The sequence below is a fragment of the Eschrichtius robustus genome, chromosome 12 (genome assembly GCF_028021215.1).
Source record: "Eschrichtius robustus isolate mEscRob2 chromosome 12, mEscRob2.pri, whole genome shotgun sequence".
Classification (NCBI taxonomy): Eukaryota; Metazoa; Chordata; class Mammalia; order Artiodactyla; family Eschrichtiidae; genus Eschrichtius; species Eschrichtius robustus.
Window position 1 is genome coordinate 18,999,539 of NC_090835.1, and position 17,491 is coordinate 19,017,029.

The 17,491-nt window shown below is 42.9% G+C and overlaps 1 protein-coding gene across 2 annotated transcripts; it reads left to right on the forward strand.

Annotated features, from left to right (window-relative positions):
* The first annotated feature begins 1,865 nt into the window (after positions 1–1,865).
* Positions 1,866–15,275, forward strand: PROK2 (prokineticin 2). Of its 2 annotated transcripts, XM_068558483.1 has the most exons (4): positions 1,866–1,961; positions 5,425–5,550; positions 13,601–13,663; positions 15,171–15,275. In XM_068558483.1, exons 1-4 carry the CDS (start codon positions 1,866–1,868, stop codon positions 15,273–15,275), a joined length of 390 nt encoding a protein of 129 aa, XP_068414584.1. The 2 variants fall into 2 exon arrangements, with proteins under 2 accessions (XP_068414584.1, XP_068414586.1); XM_068558485.1 differs by lacking the exon at positions 13,601–13,663.
* Positions 15,276–17,491: the final 2,216 nt, after the last annotated feature.

The following is a 17,491-nucleotide window of genomic DNA, read 5'->3' on the forward strand; positions in this document are numbered from 1 at the left end:
ACCAAACCAACCCTATTGTTAAGTGTTTCCAACCTTGTTTCAAAACAGCCTTATGAGGATTGTTTTCCAAACAGCAGTGTATGAAGCCATCTACTTTTGAAAACTGATTTTCCTATGAATACGGATCCGGTTTTCTACGCTTGGAGAAGCAGGGAATACCCAAGCTGGCGTTCAGTAGTAACAAATATGAAATAGACCATTAAAAAAAAAAAGTTGTAGGAATGTTAAAATCCATGTTGACTGGTTTTTACGTTTACCCGGCAGCATTCCAATGCTAGCGTTGGCATGGAGACTGGAAAAGGAAACTTTCCACCTATCTGTCACTTGCTACTGTTCCCACTTATTTTACCGTGGATCCAATTTTAACAGTTTTTTAAAACATAAAGAAAGTTTGATGCTTTTTTGCTTTCTCTTTCAAGACATTTCTCAAACATAAAAACACGCATGAAAAAGCTTTTTAAAATCAAAGATCTAGTTTTCCAAATACTCAGCTGTTTTCATTCGGATAACTGCCTGTTTTTTTTGTTTGTTTTGTTTTGTTTTTCCACATTTAGTCTGAATGCTTTGCCATGGGGGAGCCCCACAGTCTGAAAGTAACTTTGTCCCCACTCTCCTCACTGCATTTATTACAGAGACTGGAAGACGCATCTGCTTTTCAACAGTTTGTGGTCCTTTCGAGACCAGGGAAAGCTGAGGTTTCAGGAAGAAAGTTGGGCCTCCCAAAACTTCGATGGCAGCAAGTTCGGTGTGGTCACACCTAGGTATTCTTGAAATCAGTTTCGTTGAGGAAGAACAGTCTGAGATTCTTGGAGCTAGGCTCGAGGTCACAGGTGGAAGGCAAATCTGTCACTGGTCCTCTCGTAGGTGGCCTAGAACCCAGTAGGCACTCAAGTCATGTTGACACGAATGAACGAATCCCAGTACCGCCGTATCACATCTTATAAAGACTGAAGGGTGATTATCTTGGGCTAGAAAGTAAAAGAGAGAGCTGCCTACCTAGAGCTTAAGGGGCCTCAGGCTGGCATCCGAAGCCTGGCGATCTCATTCCGCTTTGGCATCATTCTGAACTGCTCTGCCTGAAGCTGGCGCGATGTTAAAGAGAGGAAATGCATGCGAGGAAAATCAGAGAGCAGAGGGTCGGGAACAGATGTGAGCAGAAAGGAACAGCATTTGAAATGAAAGAAAGAAATTGGCCTCCCACAGCTGGAAGGACAGACCCCCTCAGTGTCGTCAGGGATGTGGGATAATTTTGCCCTCCCTTTGTCCCCCCCCCCCCCCCCCCGTCTTCCACGTTCCCAGCGTGTTTGTTTGATGTCTTTTTCTGTTCGGTTACTGGACCCTAAGGACGGACACAGGGGCAGTAGGTGACATACAAAAATGAACGAATTGAGCGGCTCTTATCACCTCCCTTGCTCCCCCCGTGTGTCCACAGCGCCTAGCACGTAGTAGGCGCTCCCTAAACATCTGGAGAGCAAATGAGCTGCAAGTTTGCGGCGCTGAGCACGTGGAACTGGGGAAACCAGGACAGCAGAGGAGGGTGTCCCCGACCACAAAAGCCATGCGGGCGCGTGCGGAAGGCAGCGGCGGGCGCTGCCTGCGTGGCGCCCGGGGCGGGGGCGCGGGGGCCCGCGGCAGCACGTGCGCGGGGGGGCACGCGGGCCGGGTCGGGCCGGGTGGGCGCGGGAGGTGCGCCCGCGCCGTGGCCCCCGCGCGTGCGGCTGCCCGGGCGGCGGCGTGAGTCACGGCGGGGCTCGTCTTTATAGCCGCCGGCAGGCTCGCGCGAGACGCCCGCCCGCCCGCTGCTCCGCGCTCCAGCCCGCGCGCCCCCAACGGCCCCCCAACCGCCGCCCAGGCCCGAGGGCGCCATGAGTAGCCCGCGCTGCGCCCCACTGCTGCTCCTGCTGCTTCTGCCGCCGCTGCTGCCCAAGCCCCCCGCGGGGGACGCCGCCGTCATCACCGGGGTAAGCGGCCCCCGGTGCACCTGTCCGCCCGGGATGCGCGCCCGCCTCGCGCGCGCCCGAGAGGCACCGGGTGGGGGGCGGGGGGGGGGGGGGCGACCGCCACGGGGAGGCGGGGGCCACCGGGAGGGTCATCCCGGGCGGGGACTCCTGCTCCAGTCGCCCTTTGGCGCACTTGGAAAAGTGCCGCGGACGGCCGGGACATCGGGCGCTCCCTGGAAGAAAAAGTGACCACAGTCTCACCTCACCACCTTCATCACCACCTTCTCCCGCTTGCTTCCCCCTCTCTCCTCGTGTTTGGTCTGTTTTTCTCTTAAGCTGAAAGAAGTTTCCTTTGGCGGTTTTCTCCAGCACTTTCCCCAGACATTCCAGCCCCTATCCTTAAAATTTTAGTGTCCTGAAATGCAGAGGGGCAAGCCTAGTACCCCCAAATCCCGGGAGCCTTAATTCTGTAGTCAAGGAGTTTGCTCCCCGAAGCATCCTCCGCAAAAACGCTTGGAAATAACTTGGTCCGAGGACATATGTGCACTTTGAAAAGCAATGTGGACGCTGCCTTCTGGGTTCCAGGTTTTTTGGTTTGTTTGTTTTTGTTTTTCCAGCGTCCCGAGGTTCTCCGTGTAAAAGTTTTCCACTTCCAGTTATTGATAAAGCACCTCCAGTGCTCCGGCTTAATTATGGAATAGGTTGCCATGTAGATGTTGCAGTTTAGAGAGATGTCTTCATCATTTGTAGAAGTAGGAACTAGTTCAGTTCTCTTCTGCGTCCACCAACAATTTTCTTTGTGTGGATCCGAAGGATGAGTTTACAGCACCAGATAAAAATGTCTAGTCTACGTCAACAATGCAAAAATCGCTACCATTTCCTGATTGTTAAATGCTTTACTCTTCTTTTTTAAGTCTGAAATTATTTTACACCTCCATTAAATTATTTCAAATATCTAAGTGCACACAATAGGGTTTAAATAAAACTTCTCTGTTTGAAATGATGATATACAGATAATGAAATAACATTTAAATTTAAGGGAAATGTCATTGTCTTGAGAAAATTAAGCTCTGTTGTCTCCATGTTAGTTAATAGGCTTATAGCACATTGAAAGTCCTCATACTAGAACAGTATTTGGTTACAGCCAATAGAGAGTTGGGTTACAGCCAAGAGATGCTTAATTATAAGCATTGTGATATTTATTAGAATGGTTTGTAGAGATTTTTACAGATGTATTTGAATAGCTTTGTCAGTCCCTGTGGTTGAAAAAAAGTTTTCACAGGTCTTTCTAATACATGAGAATTGAAACCTGATGAGTTTTTTTTCCCCCTCTTCCCCTGCTGGCTCATTTTAAATTTCTCCTAATCCTCTGAGTCCCAGATTCCTTTGTGATATAAGTATCTTTTTGTTCCATTCACAAGACAACAACACTATTTGAATAGATCAGCGGTGGGTTAAATATGAAGGGCATTAGGAAACAGCTGTCTAATTAAAAATATATAAACCTATGCAATTCTTTGTATTTCTGAGAACTGAAGCTTTTTGTGTTACACAATGAAATTTTATCACATTGAATGTTTATCTGTTAAGGTTTAGACTGGGCTTATTATATAATTATGTGTGCTGTTTTTCTTGTTGTTTTAAATCAGTGCTACAAAAAAAAAAAAAAAAAGAATTTAAAAAATTTCTCTAAAACAGCATGGCAATAAAGAAATGTAGTTATGTTTCCATGACAGGAACCATCTGGAGTCAAATAAAAAACTCAATAACTTATCTAGATACGTCATCTCTAGGATGTTAAACATCCAAGTGATTGATTGAATTTTAAGAGATTTTGGCTGAATTTTGATTGTCTTATTAAAAGAGCTAGTGGGGCTTCAGCATTCCTGCTCTTGACAAGTCACATCTGTTGAAATAAAATATTGCCTGAAACCTCCACCTTAAATATTTACTTTTTTGGGGGTAGTATATGTAGTTCTTTTAAAATTGATTTATATGGCCACATGAATTTGTTAAAACAGTATTGGAAAAGATCGTGTATTGAACGTCTCATTTATGGAATGTAATGGCTACCTATGTGTGATTTCTGGCATTCAAATAAAAATTGGAAAAGTGGGAATGTTTATATATTTTCCTATAAATGTTCAAACACCCCAAGATGAAAACTGTAGTTTAAATCCAGATATTTGTTTTAAATAGCTCGAGAAAAAATTCTTATGGAGGAAGGAAAACCAATTCTAAAGCAAGATAGTTGATCACTTTTAATGAAAAAATAGTGAATTAAGAGTGTGCCCATATATTTCCATTTTGAGAAGTTATAGCTGTCCCCCAAACCAAGAACTCTGAAGAAGTGTTTTAGTTGTTTCCATTAAATCTACATTTAAAATTTGTGTCTAAATTATACACTTTTTAGCTTCTTACGTATATAGTACAGGATGCTTTTACCTTATCACTAGCGAAACATTACTGCACACCATTCAAACCAAGCATCCTATTTATGGTTGGTTCTAGGAAAGAAGACTAGTTCTTCAGATCTATTTTCATGCAAATAAGTTTAGACTTCATTATTTACTTCTATTTAGTCAAGTATGGAAACTCTTCCATAGTTAATTCTTTGATTATATGTATTTACAATTTTTTATATCAGGAACAACGGTCTTGAGTAATCACTGTTGATAATTGCATCTGTCGCTTGCATTTCTAAATCTGATGGATCTTACAGGATAGTTCAGGTAACTTTGTAATGCACACATATGTATATCCTAAGCCGATAATTTCCTTTTTGCAGGTTACTCACCCGGAAAAGAGTAATATAAGGCAAAAAGTCTTGGTCTGTCCATTCTCAACCTGTGAGATTTCTTTCTTTCAAAAGGAAATGGTGCAAATCAAGTCAATGGAGTGAGAAACATCAAATCTCGTGAACCAAAATGCAAATATTTGAAGGAAAATGAGCAGTATTTTAAAAATCTACATCAGTGCCTTTATGGGTCTGGAGCATTTCATGCCAGATTTAGAGACCATTTAAATCCTTTTTAAAATTGGGCCCAATGTGTTGTGCAGTTAATAGTCATAAAATCTTGTGATTCAATTTATGTAGTTCCTAATGGCCATGTATGGTAAAAGACTAATATAGACACGTTCTTCAAATTCAAAGCCGATTCATCCATAAAGCACAAGAAAAAGAGAGCTGATTTTGTTTTTTTAAAATCTTGTGGTTTAAGATTTTCATCATGTGTGAGCCATTATTTAGGCGATTTTTTTTTTTTTTTTACCCAAGTGGGAAAATCACTTCTGATCAGATTTTGTTGTAAATATGTTCAAGCAAATGAAGATAACAGTTCTTTTTTTATATGTAAGATTATTAAAATCATAGCGGTTGGATATTAAAAGGGCATTTTTTTTTTTTTTTACTGCTAATTTTAGATCCCCTTAGCCTGAGTCATTCCTGTTATCTGTATTTATCTGTGTGCTTATTACATTTCAGGCCTGCGACAAGGACCCCCAGTGTGGTGGAGCCATGTGCTGTGCTGTTAGTATCTGGGTTAAGAGCATACGGATTTGCACACCGATGGGCAAAGTGGGAGACAGCTGCCATCCGCTGACTCGTAAAGTTAGTATATATGTTTGTGTTCTTGGTGGTTCTCTTACATTGCAGTAACTCAACTCTGAGCAAGGCCTGTGTGACATGAAACCCAGGGTAATGTGCTAGAAGTTGGGAATCAGAGAAGTTGAAGTGGAAAACCACTTCCTCACTCCTTTCCCTTTCCATTTGAGAGAATTGTATCCTTTACCATCCTTATTCTATTAATCATTTACATATCATGCTTCTCGTGGCATTAGAAACATTTCATGAAAATAATTTCAAACACTTAAATTTGCTTTAAAAATTTTAGGATATATATATATGTGTGTGTGTGTGTGTGTGTGTGTGTGTGTGTGTGTGTGTGTACTGTGTATGCTTCTTTGCAGAAATCAGAGTATGAAAGCTCTTGAAAAGACTTTTAACGTCAGACCTACCGAAAAGGCAGAAGTAAATAAGTTTGTGTTTTGGTTTTTGCAGAAACTCATCCATGATGCAATCACTCTTGTATCTTAACTTGAAAGTCCTATATTTTGACTCTCTCCACAGGATGCATTGTTCACAACCATGGAGGTTCACGATATTTAACTTGCCAATTTATTATCTAACAGCTCAATATCACAATGCCCTGAACACCACTTTTGAAAAGTTATTGCCAAGAAGTGGCAGGACCAGTGGCAGGGCTAGACAGCGCTTTAGAGGTTGTGTCCCCAGGGGTTGCAGACTCTCCTGACTGCAGGGGTCGGGCAGCTGTACGTGACTTCTGGAAGGGGGTGGGTGGCAGGCAGGAGAGAGCAGAGAAGTTTGTGGAGCCTGGAGAATCCTTGCCCTTCAGATTCAAAACGTTTGAAATACAGTATGAGTACAGCCAGATCCCCCAGGGATGCCAGCTTGCAGGTGCCTTGCTCTTCTAGTGGTACATCTTCATTTACCCAGCAGTTACGTGGGGTGCAGGGGCAGGGATGTGTGCTGAAGGACAAGTCCCAGGCCTGGTGGCTTGTTGGCGGCGAGTTCAGTCCCCTGCACTGTTCTCTCTACACGTGGTATCCTCTCGTCTTAAAATAGGTTGAACGTTTTCAAAGCAAGCTGGATTCCACCTTCTGCTTTTTTTTTTTTTTTCCACACGTGGCTTAGGGTTTAAAACTGTAGTAGTGCCAAACATCTTTCCCGTCCTCCAGAGTTACAGATAACAGCTAATATTTTGACTCTCTTGGAATGAAATAAGGAAGGACGTATATTGGCTTGGGTTTCGCTCTGTGCGCTGTAATGGGGACCCTGGTTGATTGGACCCACCTGAAGATGGCATTGGGCTCTCCTGTGGTTTCCTTGAGAAACACTTCCTGTTGTGTTTCGACCTTTCCTCCCCGTGAGCCGGTCTTGTCGTTTGTAAGCATGATATGCACCTTTTATTCTTGGCCATTTTGAGACAGGAAATGTTTTAAACCGTTAGTTGTCTGGCTCCGTGCCAGACTCCACCCCTCCCCACCCTGGGTGGGCGGCAGGGGGGTGGGGAGGGGTGGTGAAGCCGGCCCGGCCGCCTTTGACCTTGATCTCAGTTTTTATCATCAGCCTTATCCAATGAGAGTCATCTTTTGTCCATTGGAGTCGCTGTCGCTGAAAAGTTGACTCTTAACTCACCCTCCTTTAAGACTTACGTTGTCTTCGTACAGGATTAGTATAACCTCACGTGCCCCGGGTACTAGAATCTCGGGGCCAGTTTGCTAGAGCGAGTGAAGAGTGACACATTCTGGGGGACTGTTTTTGTGTGAATCGCAGTACTAGTTGCCACTCGTTGGATGCAGTCTTGTACCAGACGCTGGATACTAAGTGTTGTGGATGTGTGTCTCATGTAATACTCCCAAGAAGCCTGTGAAGTAAGATTTAGTTTTGTCCTATTTTCCGTGCAACAACATTCAGCCTCAGAGGGGCTCAGTAAGTGGCTGAGGTCCCAAGGTGATAGGTCAGAGGGCAGGCTCTGGATTTCACTTCTGTCTGTTGCTCCATTGTCTGTGTCGTCTTAACCACTATATTCTCCTACTTCCGTGAAAGCTGTCGTCATGTTTAATTTGAACATGTTTTTCAGCGCAATTAACCCAAACTGGTTTGTGTGGGGAAGATGCTCACTGAGATGAGGGGTGATGGTCCAGAGTTGGCACCTGTCTCGTCCTGTAGTTCCAATGAGTTTTCCAAATCTGAGATATTTTGACAAGAGAACCAGATTCTGCCTCCCCGGTTCCTCTAGTTTCTAGTTGAGGTTTAGTGCAACGTCAGTTCTGAAAGGAAACAAAGCCATTCTCCTGCCGTAAACCCAGGTACATCTCTGTGCTGTGTTTTTATCACACTTAATAACAAAGTCTATAATAACAGAGTAGGGTTTTCCTAATAGAATTAAGTGATAAAAGAAGTGAAGTACTGAAAAAATAAGATTTTAATGTCAGATCTGAACTTACCCCCTATTCAGATGCCCACTTGAAATGTGTTTCTAGACCTCAGTGTTACAGCTTTTCATACTGGTTATTTTTCTGTCTTGAAAACACATTTTCATAGGTCATTTCAATGACTGAGTTCTAGTCCCAGAGTTGTTACTTGTCTTGGGCGAAATTAATTTATCCCGATGAAAATCTAGTTCTTCCAGAGTATCTTTCAATTATATTCTATTCAAAACAACTCAAGAAAAAAATTTTTTAATAAACATATCCTGGTGAAACTCCACTCTGAAGTTTTACAGCTCATTAGTAGATGGTAAAAATGTAGACGGAAAATTCTTTTTAATGCGATGTGTTTATTACTTTTACCTCCCTGTTTTCTTTTTGTTTGGTTAAAAAAGAAAAAGTGGATTAACTCTGACTGTGGTCCCAGGTATTGGTGCTTTAAAAACACAGGCTACGAATAGGTGAGGACTATACCTGCTCAAATTTTAAACTTTCCATTCTGGTTTGGTCTTGACATTAGCCACAGATGTTTGTTTATTTTGATAAAGTGAACAGTATTTGATGAATAAAACTGAGACCTGTAAGTAGAAACTGGTGGCCCCTGAGTTTATTTTACTGTTTTGTTTCAGATGTATCAATTAACTTGTAGAGTTTACAGTCACTGCTAGGCTACGATTTTGTAATTGTAAAGTTTTTAACTTCACATTTGATAATTCAAAAATAGAATAAAATATGTCTACTTAAAAAGAATAAGATGCACATCAGATGAATGGATAAAGAAGATGTGGCACATATATACAATGGAATATTACTCAGCCATAAAACGAAATGAAATTGAGTTATTTGTAGTGAGGTGGATGGACCTAGAGACTGTCATACAGAGTGAAGTAAATCAGAAAGAGAAAAATAAATACCGTGTGCTAACACATATATATGGAACCTGAAGAAAAAAAAAAGTTTCTGAAGAACCTAGGGGCAGGACAGGAATAAAGACGAAGATGTAGAGAATGGACTTGAAGACGGGGGTGGGGGAGGGGGCGGGAAGGGTAAGCTGGGACAAAGTGAGAGAGTGGCATGGACATATGTACACTACCAAATGTAAACTAGCTAGTGGGAAGCAGCCGCATAGCACAGGGAGATCAGCTCTGTGCTTTGTGACCACCTAGAGGGGTGGGATAGGGAGGATGGGAGGGAGGGAGACGCAAGAGGGAAGAGATATGGGAACATATGTATATGTATAACTGATTCACTTTGTTATAAAGCAGAAAGTAACACACCATTGTAAAGCAATTATACTCCAATAAAGATGTTAAAAAAAAAAAAAGAATAGGATGCATGTTTTCTAAACACATTTTTAGGCAAATAATAGTTTTAACATGTATTGATTTTTAACAATTAGTTTTTTAACAATTAAGAATGCATTACTAAATCATATGTCTACTGGGAGTACTTTGCTGTTTAAGAAACATTCATTTCTATTAATACCCACACTTTTAGAGTTTATAAAGATTAGCCATGTCCATCCCATTCTGATTACCCATTGGCTTTGGAAGTTTAGAATTATGTGACTAGTACTTTTATTCTTATTGCTTATTATTTTATCAAAAAATTTTAAACTTAAACAACTATGTTTCCTTCAAAAAATTAATCTTGTTTTTAAATTTCATTCCATTTTTTATGTTAACATTTTTAGCCCTCATTTTGGTTTTCTATTTTTATTTTTGAGCTGCACTTTAAAACTTGACTAATACATTTTCCTTTCCTGAAGCAAAAAATTTCTGATTAAAACCTGGGTCTTGTTCATGTAAAAAAAAAAAAAAAAAAAAGGAAGAATTAAAAAGTTATTAGCTGTTTCTATTTCAGAACCAACTTATGGTGAAACATTATAGACCTAATTTCCAAATAGAGTATAAAATTTTTTAAAATACTGACTGAAATATAACTAATATAAGTGCAAAATTTAGCAAAAGATGGGTGGAAGAATTCAAAGTATGCTCATTTGCTGTCACAGATGTCAAGAGCCACTGTCTGCATTTGCTCTCTCAGGACAGCTTCATGGCCATGATTACAGGTTCAGATTGGCAGAGAGACTCACAAGACATGAGTATGCTTTAGTTTAATACGGGGTTTCTCAACCTGGGCTCTTTTGACATTTTAGGCTGGATGACTCTTTGTTGTAGGAGCCGCCCTCTGCATTATAGGATGTTTATTAGCAGCATCTCTGACCTCTACCCCCTAGATGACAGTAGCACCCCGTCCCAGTTGTGCCCACCAAAAGTGCCGCCAGACGTTGCCACGTGTTCCCTGGGCGGGGAGGATGGGGGTGTGGGAGGGGGCTGGAATCACCCCGGTTGAGCACCCCTGTCTGATACTTCATTTACTGCGCCTTACAGGACACAGCGTAGGAGGTACAGCATCTTCGCCTCCTTGGGAACTCATCAGCTCCCCGAGCACACAGCTTCTTTTGCCCACTCGTCCACACAGGTGCTGTGGCTGCCATACGTGATTGCCAGGGTGTGTGTGTGTGTATGTGTGTGTGTGTGTGTGTGTCGGGGGGTCCCCTTGACTCATAGAAACTACCACTCATTTCCTGCAAATCTTTTATAAGCCCCCTAGTCCCAGAGGCTCAAGGCTCCCCCAACTCAAGTGCAGTTTCACCCAACCAATGAGGCTGACCCACCATTCCCTGCTTTTCTTTACTTCCTCTGGGGACACACTGCAGTGGGAGGCCCAGGTCCGTGTCAGGTCGACCTCCATCAACCCAGGCCCCAGGTTACCCCTCTCCTCACAGGATGGGAGCAGATAAAGTACTGCATGATTCCGGGTTATGTGAGTATATACCTACTCCAAAAAAATTAGAAGAAACAATTTAGAACTTTACCAAATTAAGATACAGTGGCACTCTTCATAGCTATTAAAACCAGAAGCTGTGGGACTTGTCATTTTAATTTTATGCACTGTTATACCATTTGAATTTTTTGGAGCTATGTACTTCTATTGAAAAAGTTGTAACAAGCCTGGTTTTATTAAGATTAAAATTATAAGAGAGCCAGTGCTTTTTATGTCGCGTGACTAGGCTTTTCTGCACGTATCCCATTATGTTTCCTTCTTTAACACAATTGACTCTGTTTTGAGAGACAGCACGAGTAATACTTCTGTTTCGTATCAGGACTGTTTTCTCTTTAAAAGTGCTGAGAATGTATTGGGAATCATACCTTCTCAAGAGTGCTGAAGGTTCTGCCTCGGTAGCTTCTAGAGTTTGCTGGTTGGAAACCTAGACTATTAGAAACATTGGCTTGAGTGTGTAGTTAATTCTAAAGTAAACCATCACGTTGGTACTGAGTGATGAGCTCCTTGGCTCTATTTGTACATCTGAAGATGCATCTTCCGTGAACACTTGCTCATGCATGTGTGACAGGCACCTATTAGGTTTGTCATACAGTGAATGTAGAACTAGCAGTGAGTAGACCAGTCAAGAAACGGGCAAGTTATCTATGGGGTGTATCGTGTCAGAAATCGTGGTCTGTGTGGTTAAGAGCTCATAGATGGAGGAGAAAACTGCTACAGGCTGGTCCAGTGAAGAAAGGTTCAGAGGAAGGAGGGAGAAACACAGACTGGATCTTGAAAAAGCATAAAAATAGGAAAAGGGCATTCAGGTATAAAGGGACCTGCAGGACAGTCTAATCATTATGTTAATAAGTTCAGTTGGAGGAGATCTAGGTTGACGCTTCCACAATCTTGGTGCTCCCAGTAAGAAACAGAATAACACAAAGATATTTTTGAAGGTTTCACAAAGAAACACGACCTAGTGAGCACGTTGCCAGGGCCCCTCCTAGACCCTGGAGGGACCCTATGTAAGCGAGAGCCTTTGGCTTCCGAGTTTGGTGGCATTGATCAGTGCCAGGCAGGGGGGCTCGGGGCAAAGGGGGAGCTCCAGGACCTGAGAAGGTCACCCCTTTACCTGCAGGGAGGTCACAGCCTATGGTGGGCGCGGGAGATAGGACACACTCGAGAAAATATTTGTTAAATGCCTATGTGCCAGGCAGAGTGCTGTGTCCTCATAAACAAGAGTCCCTTTCTTCCCAGAGCCTGGAGTCTGGGCCTGGTGGTATTTGGAAGAAGATGGAGCTGGGTTTGACTGTGACACGTTCCTTTTCTAGCTGGGTGACCTCAGTCAGGTGCGTTACTTCACCTCAAGAGGAGGCCACTTGGCTTGTGTCAAAACGAGGCAGAAATCTGGCTCCCGCTTTGGTGTGACATTCATACATGATGCCTTGATGTGGCCCGTGGCGTGCCGCCAGCGTTATTTCTTTTTTCTGCTGCTTTTGCTGAGGACGACCCACGTGACAGGCCAAAGAGTGACCATGGTGTCGAGATGCACAGAGCACCGCACTGAAACCATGAGGGCACTTCTTAGTACCTGAAACTATCTTACTGGGTATCTGTCATTAAAATTTAAGTTCCATGAAGGGCAGAGGCCTTTCCTGTTTGGTTCGTCACTGTATCTGCAGCACCTAAAATAGGGTCTGATATGCTGGTGACACTCGGTAAATGCCTGTTGAATGAATGAATAACAGACACATGCTCGGTGTTCTCCATGTATACAGTTTGACACCCTTATTACAGTTGGAGCTCACTTGTTCCAGGCTCCTTGGATATCGCTGTCTGTGTTCATTTTTCTCAACCTCAGCACCACTGACATTCTTCTGACATGTTTTTAGACCAGATAATTCTTTGCTGTGGATACTGTCCCCTGAGTTGTGGGATGTTTAGCAACACCCTTGGCCTGTACCCACTGGCTGCCGGTAGTGCTGCCTCCTCCCCTCATTTGTGACACACAAAAATGTCTCTGGACCTTACCAGATGTCCCCTGGGGGGCTGGGGGCAGAATCACCCCAAATTGAGAACCATTGGTTCGTGTAGTAGTCTGGGGCTCGGTGAAAGGAATCTCTTAGATCTCAGGGTCAAGAAAGGATCATAAAGGTCATGAGTTATAACGTCTCATACCATCCACTTGTAATTGTCCATGCCATTCCTGCTGCCTCCACCTCCTGTGACATAGTCTCGGTGGCAACAAATGAACCAGCTATCCGTGGGCCTTTTTTTTTTTTATAAATATATTTATTTATTTATTTATTTATTTGTGTCTGTGTTGGGTCTTCGTTTCTGTGCGAGGGCTTTCTCCAGTTGTGGTGAGTGGGGGCCACTCTTCATCGCGGTGCATGGGCCTCTCACTGTCGCGGCCTCTCTTGTTGCGGAGCACAGACTCCAGACGTGCAGGCTCAGTAGTTGTGGCTCACGGGCTTAGTTGCTCCGCGGCATGTGGGATCTTCCCAGACCAGGGCTCGAACCTGTGTCCCCTGCATTGGCAGGAAGATTCTTAACCACTGCGCCACCAGGGAAGCCCTCTGTGGGCCTTTTGACACACACAGTGACAGAACCATTCTAGCATACGTCTGCATGGAGCCGATGGCCAAGGTGCCCCCGAGTAGACACTGTCATTAGAGCCTTGAAAATAATGCTCTTGCAGAAAGACAAAGGAACTGGAATGGCTCTGCCTGTTCACCACATACCTCCCCTGCCGTCCTACTGCTTCCCTTTCTTCCCTTTGTATTTATTGATCTCAACCATCTCCCTGGCCCTTCCAGAACCATTTTGGAAATGGAAGGCAGGAAAGAAGAAAGAGGAAGAGAAGAAAAAGGAAAAAGGAGGTAAGAAGAACACGAGCATGGGAGCACCCAAAGATAATGCCCAGAGTAGTTAGCCTTGACCGTTGTTGGACACCCATAGAATTGGGTCCATCCAATCAGTTCAACCTAAAAATAAGGTTAGAATGGTTCTGCCACTGTCTGCAGACAGCCTTTTGTTTGATGTATAAAGAAACGATTTAGAAGGCATCTGGAAGATGCATCTCAGATTTTCTCCTAAGGACAGATCACTGGTGTGGGGCGGCCTCTTTTGGTGGAAAGAATAGGAAATATGGCTAGAATGATACCGAAGGAAGCATTTGAGTTGGGAGGCAGGAAGGATGCATTTCCATGCCTTGCGGAAACTGTAGAAGGATCCCGGAGGCATGAGTCTGTAAGAGCTGGCCTCTCTCATATTACCCTGGATCGGGTAATTTGCCATCCCATTTCATTGAATATCGATTGCCTCCAGGCCTGGGGTTAAACTTTCTCCCTGTCACTTGCAAAGCATGCAGGTTCTCAAGAGGGCACCACTCCTACAGGGGGAAGAATGGTTTTTGCTCTTTGCCTCTAGAAAGCGTACGTGTTTTGAGGGTCCTCCACTTGCCGCGGCACAGAGAACCACCACACCAGTTGCTGGTTGACCCTCCTCAACCCAGCTTCACCCAAGACATGAGCAGGACTCTTAGAAATAGCCATTGAACGGCTCTTGGAATGAAGCTGACCTTTCACTGCTGGTTCTCCCTAAGCCCAGGTTTGCTTTATTGCATTTCTGCAAATCGAGCTTGCCTCCTTCCCTAATTTTCCTCTTAGTACTCCCCTTGCCCCACCCAGAATTTTGACTTAATCTCACATCTTTTTTTTTGGAGGGGGGAGGAATGGTTTCTGGGGGTTTTTTTACAGATTTTTTTTTTTTTTTTTTTGGCCGCGCTGCGCGGCTTGCAGAATCTCAGTTCCCTGAGCAGGGATTGAACCCAGGCCACAGCAGTGAAAGCACCAAATCCTAAGCACTAGACCACCAGGGAACTCCCTCACATATTTGCACAAATGTATGAATTTATATATTTCTCATTATCAGTGAATTTTTATTTGTTCACTGTATACATGTGGTCGTGCCCATAACGTATGTTCTCCTCAAGGAGCTTCACTCACAGGACGCTCTAAAAAGAATTAAAATGAGAACAAGTAGAAGGCAGTGTAGCTTGCTGGTTAAAAGCTTGGTCCCTCAGGTCCACCTGCCAGCCAGGCTTCAAGTTCTGGATATGTGACCTTGGGCAAGCTCCTAATCTCTCTGTGCCTCAGTCTCTCGTCTGTAAAATGGGTAAATTAAAGTATTTGCCATCTTCACAGAGTGGTCGTAAGGATGGAAAAGGATAATACATAAAAAAAGTGCTGAGCCTGTCGTTTGATGAATAGTTAATACTCAATAAACACTAGCTATTATTATTCAAAGAGATTTCTCAACCAAGTTTTTTTTGTTTTTGTTTTTTTAACATTTCCTGCTCTGACTCAGTTTTCTTTTTTATTTTAGGTTCCATTTTTTGGACGGAGAATGCATCACACGTGTCCATGCATGCCCGGCTTAGCCTGTTCACGGACTTCGTTTAACCGATATACTTGTTTAGCCCGAAAGTAACCACTTTAGAGGAGAAACTTTAAATGTGAACAGCCACACGATGTCCGTAAAGTCTGTTTACCTGTGATTGTACCAGACAAATAATATGCCAGAAAGAAATGCTATTGCTTCCTCAACTTTCCAAGTAACATTTTCCTCTTTGATTTTTTTTTTTTTTTTTTGGTTTATAAACAACGGAAATTTATTTCACACAGTTTTTTGTTTTTGTTTTTGTTTTTTAATTTATGGCTGTGTTGGGTCTTCGTTTCTGTGTGAGGGCTTTCTCCAGTTGTGGCAAGTGGGCACCACTCTTCATCGCAGTGCACGGACCTCTCACGATCGCGGCCTCTCTTGTTGCGGAGCACAGGCTCCAGAGGCGCAGGCTCAGTAATTGTGGCTCACGGGCCCAGCTGCTCTGCAGCATGTGGGATCCTCCCGGACCAGGGCTCGAACCCGTGTCCCCTGCATTGGCAGGCAGATTCTTAACCACTGCGCCACCAGGGAAGCCCTCCTCTTTGATTTTTAAGTGATGTGTTACTTTTCTTTTTTTTTTAATCGAAAGCGGACTTATGTTTTGAATAGAAATGTAAAGTGCAAGGCATTATGGAACCAGTTTCACTTCCCTGTTTGTGTTTTGGTTTGGCTTTTTTTTAATGCCAGTAACTTGTCCATTTTCACAAAAGTGCGGAGAATAGGAATTTGATATTTTGTTACAGAAACTTTTTTTTTCTTAAAACACCCCCTGCCCCGCTGCGTGTGCACGCACGCACGTGCACACACACACACACACACACACACACCCCCACATCCACACACCTTGGTCTCTTTCCCTCACTCCTCAGTGAGTTTTAAGACTCTCATTTTATTGTTTGGCATTTCCCTCTGACCCTCTAGCATTTTAAAGTGGGGATCCACATCCTTGAGCTTGCTGGCAGAATCACTGATGAGAATCAAGCTTTTTGCCTGATACTTAAACAGTGAAAAGAATGCGTAGTTGAACTAGACCCCAAACTTCTCTTATATGGAGTGGAGGCAGGGGTGCTTCTGAACTTTAACTGAACCTGCTTATGCAAGTGGGTTTCAGGTCTGTGGTTTGACTAGTATGAGGACAGAAAGAATGGGAAGTCAAATTAATTTAGTCCAGGTTTCTAGATTTGGGATTTTTTTAAAAGACTTTTCCAGTACAATATTACATTTATTTCTTTTCCTTTTTATAAAGTTGTTTGTTTTTTTTTAACGAAAGTCTCCTAGTTAGAGATGTTCTAGAAAATGTCACTTGAAGAGGAAGTATTGATTTTAATCTGGCATAACACTAGTTATCATTTTTAAATCGGTATTAAGTTGTCATTTAAACTTTATTTGTAACCCAAAGGTCTGTTGTAATGGATTGCCTGACATCCCGTCATTTGTACCTGTATCAATATTGCTGTGTAAAAATTCTGTATCAGAATAATGACGGTAGTATATATCATTTGATTTATTTTTAATATCGTATCCTTATTTTTGTCACAGCTGTCAGTTTTTATTACAAGCGGATTTCTATATAGCCCACGTTCTAAAATGGGTAAAGACTCCAAAGTTGGTAATATAGCACTAACAGTGTGTAAGTTTTCATTTTATGGACAGAAAAGTTCTGTTTGCATGAGTTTTAAGGTAGTATGAAAATAGTGTGTTAAATCATTGAGGTTTTGGAGCATGAAGGAAAATTATGACATGCAAAACTGACTGTTATCAGGAATGGACTCACGGGATTTCACAGTCTTGATTCAGCAAATAGTAACAGGGTGTTGATCACGGGTGGTTAGGCAGGGTGCTAGGTGCTGGCCGTACAGCGATGCCAATGTAGCCTGGCCTTGAAAAACCCACCAAGTGTTGTAAATGGATTCAACGTTGCAAATAAACAACTTCTGGAATGTGTTTAACTGACTAAAGTGGCCGTGCTAACCCACTAAGAGCTGCAAAAAAAAATTGTCCATTTTGTAGTTATTTATTCAGCCAGGGCTTACAAATGCACATTATGTGTAACTTTACCTCTGGAGTAACGTGTCCCATAAGTGTATGGGATTTTGCTGTACTAAGTACCATACTTGGTCATAGAAGGATTATTTTTGGTTCAGTTTAGTTTGGGTTCAAGAAACATTCCTTGGTCAGTTTGTTGGAAAAGAAAAATAGACTTCAAGTGGAATTATGGGTAATTTTGCTCAATGCTCTTTTTCTATAATGTTCAACATGTCCTT

Bases quoted from the DNA above. Each gene is read 5' to 3' on its own strand.
- PROK2 (XM_068558483.1), top strand. From the start codon at position 1,866: ATGAGTAGCCCGCGCTGCGCCCCACTGCTGCTCCTGCTGCTTCTGCCG. The intron at 1,962-5,424 runs GTAAGCGGCCCC...ATTACATTTCAG, and splicing joins ACGCCGCCGTCATCACCGGG to GCCTGCGACAAGGACCCCCA. The intron at 5,551-13,600 runs GTTAGTATATAT...TGGCCCTTCCAG, and splicing joins GCCATCCGCTGACTCGTAAA to AACCATTTTGGAAATGGAAG.